General features: G+C 41.2%; 1 protein-coding gene across 1 annotated transcript in view; it reads right to left on the bottom strand.

The window, feature by feature from the left end:
- LOC106532206 (integrin beta-5) overlaps nucleotides 1–1,477 on the bottom strand; it is a gene marked incomplete at its 3' end in the record, with an annotated part of 6,300 nt that extends 4,823 nt beyond the window's left edge. The window contains 1 exon segment of the mRNA XM_014028227.1: nucleotides 1,077–1,477. Within this exon segment, the coding sequence (XP_013883681.1) occupies nucleotides 1,077–1,137 (61 nt within the window).
- Nucleotides 1,478–7,898: the final 6,421 nt, after the last annotated feature.

Raw genomic sequence — 7,898 nt, 5'->3', positions numbered from 1 at the left:
CATTTGATTCTCAGTAACAGAAGAGAAAAATTTATGTACAAAAAAATAAAACACTATATGACATCGTAACGCTGTTTTATTATTTTCATTTGTTTAATAAATACATTGTTGTTATACAACTTAGCATGTTTGATAGCTTTGGAGATGAGCCTATTTTGGAGTTGTAGCCCCACCTGGAGAAAAATCAACCAGCCTCCACTGCTTATGAAATATATTTATTGCACCTTTTTTTAGTTTATTTTCTCCGAGAACGCACTTTTTAGATTAACCAAAGAAGCTATATTACGCAAGTTCTTGTTAGCACTTTTTTACTTCTCCAGTATTAAAAGGCAGTGATAATCTCCTAAACCAGGGCTGTCCAAACATTTTATCACCAAAATCATCAGTCAGAAGGACCTGAGGGCCGAAAATATKTTTCCTTTACCTCCAGAACAATAAACTAAGCATTGAATACTTTAATTAAACAAATAAAAGTCAGATTTATTGCTGGAAATGGATGTAAATTAATCAAGATCCAGAAGTTTAAAAGTGTTTTGCAGGTTTCCCTTATTGAAAGAAATTTTACAACTTTCTAAGTTTCAATTGAGGGAAAAATAAACCAATTTAGTCAATTCTGATCAATAAATCAGGATTTAGGTCASTGTTTTGTTGAAAATGCTTGCTGTGTTCAGATGAATTTAATCAATTAATTAAAAGCAGATTTAAGTGCAGAAAAATCAGGTTTGATTAGAAGTCACCAGATAGATGTGGAAAAAGCTCAGATTTAAAGACAAATAATTTGTATTGTTAATATTTTTATTGGAAAATTTAACTTTATGATAAATTTGCCCTAATAATAAATAAAAAGTCTCCATCTACATCAAACTGTGCCAGGAGGAGAAATATGTAAACAAATTAGTATAATTCAGTCAGGGGCCACACAAAATCAGTTCAGGGGCCACAAACGGCCCCCGGGCCACACTTTGGACATCCCTGTCCTAAATGACCCGCATGCTGTCCTGTTAGTCTGACCTGTATGGTATGATCCGAAACCAACCGTGGTTCTGATCCAAAGCCTGTCCTGATGGTGCACATACCTGCAGAGAGGCGCAGGAAGCCTCCGAGCAGCAGGCAGCTCAGGGCGGCTCTCAGCCCCATGGTGTCCCGGCAGCTGCCGCCCCTCCAGGCCCACGGCCGCAGCTCTGTTGTCAGCAGCTCACACAACAACCCGTTCCCATCGGAACCGGACTCAGTGTGGGCTCGGTCTGTTTAAACAACAAGGTGCTCGGCCACGTCACGAACCCAGTGGTCCTCACATTGCAGCTCCACCCGCTGAGCTCCRGTCAACAACTCGCTGTCGAGTTCACGCGACAAGTTCTTCTTCTTCTCCGGTTTTTAAGGGCAACCTGCATCCATCACAGTGTCATTACTGCCATCTTTTGACTCAYTCTTCTTGTTGTTGTTGTTGTTTTTCCTTCTTCTTCTTCTGGTGTTTAATGTCTGTTGGCAATAAACTGAAGGTGTGCATTACCGCCACCTACTGGTATGGAGTGTGGTTCAAGATGATTTCACTAATATTTATATCCTACTACTATTATTGTATTTCTTTTTACATTTTCAAAGCTATCTATTCAAAGAAAATAAATAAATAAAAATAAATAAACTCAAATTCTGTTAAACAATTTCGTTTTTTTCAAAAATCGTGTCATGATTTGTATATGTTTGCTCCTTAAATTCCTTTGTAATATACGTTATGACAAACCTTTCCTTAATGTTTCTGTACTGTTTTATCATAAATTGTCTCTGTTTGTACTTCTATGGTTTCATTTTGTCCACAATAATCACATTTCCCTGTATTATGTTTTTGTATTGCATTGAATTCATTGAAATCATTGAACTGTTTTTTTTATTTTTAGTTAAACTTTTATGTTTATTAGGCTTGTTAAAAAGAAAGAAAAATGTTCTTGTTCTATAACATTGAAGGAGTTGTGCTCTAAATGTAAATGTGAATTGTTGATTTTTGTATATGAGAATGTCATTGTGTTTTTTGTGTGTAAATGTTTGAACTGGTTCAATAAAAAATGTTTTTGTATTGCAAAAAGTGTATAAGTCCTGTATGTTTCTTGTTTTTTGGCGGTTGGCGAACACTATAAGGTGCATTATCGCCACCTACTGATGTGGAGTGTGGACTGAATCGACGCTAAAAAAAACTCAGTTTCTTTCTAACAAGTGTGTTTGTCTCATGTGAGACTACTTTCTGATTTTGAATGTCCCCTTGAAATTTCTACATGATTTAAGCTTATTTTCTTTTCATTGAGTCAATTAATTGAATTCTTAATTTCTGTATTTTCAGCAGTATAATACATGTTCTACATCTTCATCTTCTCCACAGTACTCACATTTTCCTRTATTATGTTTTCCTATAATAAATAATGTTTTGTTTAAAGCAGTGTGTCCAAATCTGAGACGTGAAATGACAGTTTCCTCTCTTCTGTTTCTTCCAGCGCTCCTCTTTTCTCCCGTTTTCCACTGAATTCTTTAAAACCATCAAACTTTTCTTTCTTCCTCCCACTGCTTTTGCCATTTTCTCTCATTTTCTGTTTTTTTTTATTTTAATTTTTATTTTTTTATTACGGGCCCTAATGAAGGTGTCTCTGAGGTTTTTCCGGTGCTTTTTGACCTCTTCACCTGTAAAAACAAGATCAAAACAAGTCAATTGTAACCCAGTCATTTCTTAAAATACTTTAGGCCATTCTCTCCCTGTTATGTTTCCTGTCCACCATTCTCAGACTAAATGTGAAATCCCGCAAGATTTTGTGGGACCTGAGTTTTTAAAAATGGCCGCGCCCATTCTTTGTTTGGGAAACCATGTATTTGGGAGAAGTTCAGAGCTGCTGCAGTTCTTAGATGCCTCTACTCCTCAAGAAAATGGGTTTTCTTATGTTTAGAAATTGGAAGCAAATGAACTTGTGTTTGTGATTTGTTTGTTCACTGGTAGCCTTTAAATTTAAGTGGTTCAACATTATTTAATGGAAAAACTGTTTCAAATAATACATTACTGTGCAGTATTTAACATTTATTTCCAAATAAGGATGAATATAAGAGTAGCTCCATTTGTGACTTATTGTTTGTATACTTAAATTATGACAATTATGTGAATCATGTACATGAGATTAATCAATATAATAATCCCATTTATTTGAAAAAAATAATTTATGGTATTAATAGTGATTTTTATATTGTCTAACACTAAAAAATGTTATTAATGTTGGCCCTGTTCACACAGGCCAGGTTTTTCTTGGATGGCGAGCTACCATTAAAGCTCCAGCCAAAGAACCTGGAGGTAGAACTGTTGGATCTGTGGAGTAGGAGGTGCTGCAGCCTGCTCCTCCACACACTCACAAGAACTGTTCAAACAGCTAAGCCTGCTAAAGACTGTTTCTGTATTTAACTATCAAACTGTTACACAGTTCAACTCAAGTGGACTTCTGCTTCTTGTGTGGGATCAATATCAGTATTTGGATTTTGGAAAATCTGATCATCAAGTCTTCACAAATTTTGTGATTATTGAAATATTGAACATGTTCATTAACAGGTGACAGAACCTTTTTGTGTATATAGTAAATAATTTCTCAACTTTAATGCAATTCACATTTTGCACCATTTTTGTTTCCTGTGTTTCCAATGCAACCATAATCCTTCCTGTTTCGATCTTCCGACAAAAGCCTGTAACGCATCACCAAACTTTAATTTAATATTAGAATCAGCATCATACAGTATGTGCTACACAATCCCACACTTACAAAAACATATATTAGGAACTTTAAAAAAATGTAATTTAGATTTAAGTCAGTAAATATTATACTGTTATAGTATTTATACTGTTGCTTTTAACTGTACCATWATTTCTTATTTATACATTTTCTTCAGATTCCTTTGCAACTGTTGGGTTCACTGTTTGGGAAACTCAACTACTGGAAAGATAGTGGATGACGTCTCACAGGCCATTTGGGATGTGCTGCAGCCTGAATACATGCCAGAGCCAACAACAGATGACTGGAAATCCATTGCAGAGGATTTCAAAACACGATGGAAYATCCCAAACTGCATTGGTGCACTAGATGGGAAACATGTTGTGCTTCAAGCTCCTCCATCGTCTGGCTCCAAATACTTCAAATACCAAGGATCACATTCTGTTTTCCTTTTAGCTCTGGTTGATGCTAATTACATGTTTAGAGTCATTGTGGGAGGACAGTGATGGGGGCATCTTCTCAGMGTCTCCACTAGGGAAACATCTGGGGGCAGGCACACTGGGCATACCAGGAGACACCACAAGGTGCAGAGGACCTGGGGCCAGCTTTCCCCCTTCAACGACACGTCATTATGTCATATCCAGGGAGACAGCTACAAAGAGAATAGTTGAAAATGCTTTTGGCATCCTTTCTACCCAGTGGCGRMTGTGTCRCCGTGCTCTGGGTATCTGCCCAGGAAGAGCTGATTCTGTTGTGAAGGCAACATGTGTTCTTCATAATTACATGTAACAAAAGAGAGAAATGGAGCGAGGGATTCCACAGTTACCACCCACTGACAACACAAGAGATGCTGGTTTTTTCCCCTGGCATGGTGTTGAGGACAATTCACCATTTTAATGTAATTATGGAATTCACTGACAATTTGTCCAAAAAATGACTGTGCTTTATTGCTTCGTGGAGTCTTTAATATATGTTCAGACAAGTTTTATATGTTTAATTAACTATTGTTTTATAATATACCTTGCAAATGAAACAGTTGGAGTTGATTTAATATTTTCTTTTATTGAAACATGAATGAAATAAATATATTTATAGATTATACTTGTATACATGTCATTATTTCACTGTAAAAGTATAGATTTATTATAAAAGTAAAGACATAACTTTATATGGGCTACATTTATACACACATTATATAACATATAGATTTCTATACGTTGGAGGATCAACAACAATGTGGTGGAAGAATATCATATCACGTCCCTAACTGCGTATTGCCTGGACATGTTCCTGTTCTGTGTCTTTTGATAAACTGCTCAGTGTATAATCTGATCTCATAACATGCTGTATGTCTACAATCTTGTTCTCATCTCATATGACCTGTATGACTTGTAACTATTTTATTGGTTCCTGAAAAATCTCTGACGCTCTTATTTTCTAGCAGGAAGTATACATTGGTCTGTTTCCTGTTTCCAAGTTAGTGCAAACTTGACAGAGCTGCCTGATTGACTGTCCTGATTTCATTCACCTTTCTTGCATATATGCACTTCTATTAAATAATCTGAGACCAAGACCATGCAGTTTCACTTTGTTTATTCCCGTATCTCTGCCTGGTGGAATATTTCCACAACAAGCACAAATCCTGCGAAACTAATGTTTAAAAAACTGACAAAAATGGACTCTTAAATGCAACTTTATGTGTAGAAAACTTACTGGACAACTTCAGTCTGGCACCAACAAGTTCCCATACAGCTGCCTTTTTATGTACATCCCTGTAATCATTTCGGTAAGTGTCAAATAAAACCGGGAAGTCAGATATGGCCAAACTAATGTTTTCCTCCATGCTGAAACTGGTGCTGACTGCAGTGTGTAGCATACTCTCTTCTCATTGGTCAGTCAATGAAACCCTCGCTGATTGGTTGTCATGCCAGGTGACAGTGACAGAAGTTGAACACTTTTCAACTTTGCTGGGTCGCGTCGCAAGCTCGCATGTGCACGTCTATGCGTACGAGCGCAAAATTTCACATACACTATGTTCACCGGTCGCTTGGTTGGAGGAGAGCGAGCAACGTCGCCTCAACGCACAACTTCCATAGGAAATGAATGGAGAGCGAGCAACGTCGCCTCCCGAGTGTTGAGCCCTTAACAGTGGGAGATCAAACAATGAGCCAGCGAGGATGTGGAGGTCATGACCAGAATATAAACCAACAGAGGAAATGAGGAGATGAAGAACAGTTGAGGATAATGCTCATTTAGAAACTAATGACCGGTGAGAATGAAAGACAGGGAAACTGACTGAGATGATAAGTAACACACACAAGGAGGACACAAGAGGGAGACACCAGACAACACATCCTCACAGTACCTCCCCTCTATGTATCGTCACTGGACGATACGCCAAAGACACGAGAGGTGGGGGGTACAACAACAACAAGATGGCGGGCCAGAAAACAATGACAACAGGGAACACGAGACACAAAAGCTGACGAGACACCAAGAAAATCAGAAAAATCAAAACCAAAAACCAACAGGGAATCCCTGGGGAAAAAAACAAAAACAGTCACAGAGATGGCCCCCTAGGCACAACTGATGAAGGCCAAAAGTTCAGGAGGTCGGCCCGGGAAACCTCTACAGCAAGGAGAGGGTTCAGAAGGTCGGCCGTGGACCTGGCTGCAATGAAGCAGGAACTCTAGAGGTCAACCACGGACCTGGCTGCAGTGGGGGAGAAACTCTGGTGAGCGTCCCGTGACTTGGCCACGTTGGAGACGAATCTCTGGAGGATGGCCGGGACTTGGCCGCAGAGGAGAAAAAGCTCTGGTGGGTGACCCAAGACCCAGCTGCGATGAGGATGGAGCTCTGGAGTGCAGCCTGGAGACAGACGTATCGGGAAAGGATCTCTGGAGGTCAGCTGTGGGCCCGGACGCATCGGGGAAGGACCTCTGGAGGGTGGCCAGGAGCCCGGCCGTGTTGTGGGTGGAGCTCAGGAGAGCGACTCAGGACCTGGCTGAGGAGCAGCCGGAGCCTATTTGGGGAATGGCTCAGGGCTCGCCAGGACACAGGAGACTCGGAGGCTGGCGGGGACACAGGAGACTCTGAGGCTGGCGCGGACACAGGAAACACAGTCGGACCCGGGGACGTCTCAATCTGACCCGGGGAAAAAATTCCTAATAGCTCATCCTCCCGGCAGGTTTGTTAGCTGGCTGGTTCATTCTTTTAGGTTTAGGCGCAAGAATGAACCCAAGTCTGGACGGAGGAGAGCGGTTTTCAAAAATACAACCTTTATTAATCAAAATAAAACAAAAGGCTGACGTGGCAGCAAAAACACAAAGCTCAAGAGACAACGAGGAAATGATGAGGGAACCATAGCAGTGGGAGACCAAACAATGAGCCAGCGAGGATGTGGAGGACATGACCAGAATATAAACCAACAGAAGAAACGAGGAGATGAGCAGCAGTTGAGGATAATGCTCCTTTAGAAACTACTGACCGGTGAGAATGAAAGACAGGAAACTGACTGAGGACAGATGATAAGTAACAGCACAAGGAGGACACAAACGAAAATAACTGGATGTTGTAGATTTAAGAAAACTGAAAGCTGAGACCCGGGCTGCCACCTTATCGTGGTGGAGAGGTTTGAGTGTCCCAATGATCCTAGGAGCTTTGTTGTCGGGGGCTYCATGCCCCCAGTAGGGTCACCCAAGGCAAACAGGTCCTAGGTGAGGGATAAGACAAAGTGCAGCCCAGAAACCCCTTGTGATAAGTGGCAACATTGGACTGAGTGTTCCCTCGCCCGGTCGCGGGTCACCGAGGCCCACCTCTGGAGCCAGGCCTGGAGGTGCGGCACATTTGCGAGCGCCTGGTGGCCGGGCTTTCACCCACGGAGCCCGGCCGGGCTCAGCCCGAAGAGGAGACGTGGGTCCCCCTTCCCATGGGCTCACCACCTGTGGGAGGGGCCAAAAGTGTCGGGTGCAATTGATGGGCAGTGRTCGAGGGCGAGGACCTTGGCGGTCTGATCCTCGGCTACAGAAGCTGGTTCTAGAAATGYGGAATGTCACCTCTCTGTTGGGGAAGGAGCCTGAGCTGGTGTGTATGGTTGAGAGCTTTGGGTAGTGACTGAAAGAAGGAGATCACAGATACAAGCAGCTGAAATGAGTTTCCTCTGCAGGG

This window comes from Austrofundulus limnaeus, unplaced genomic scaffold (genome assembly GCF_001266775.1).
Source record: "Austrofundulus limnaeus strain Quisiro unplaced genomic scaffold, Austrofundulus_limnaeus-1.0 Scaffold730, whole genome shotgun sequence".
Taxonomy (NCBI): Eukaryota; Metazoa; Chordata; class Actinopteri; order Cyprinodontiformes; family Rivulidae; genus Austrofundulus; species Austrofundulus limnaeus.
The sequence above is the reverse complement of the archived record's forward strand: the minus strand, read 5'-3'. Positions and strand labels throughout refer to the sequence as shown.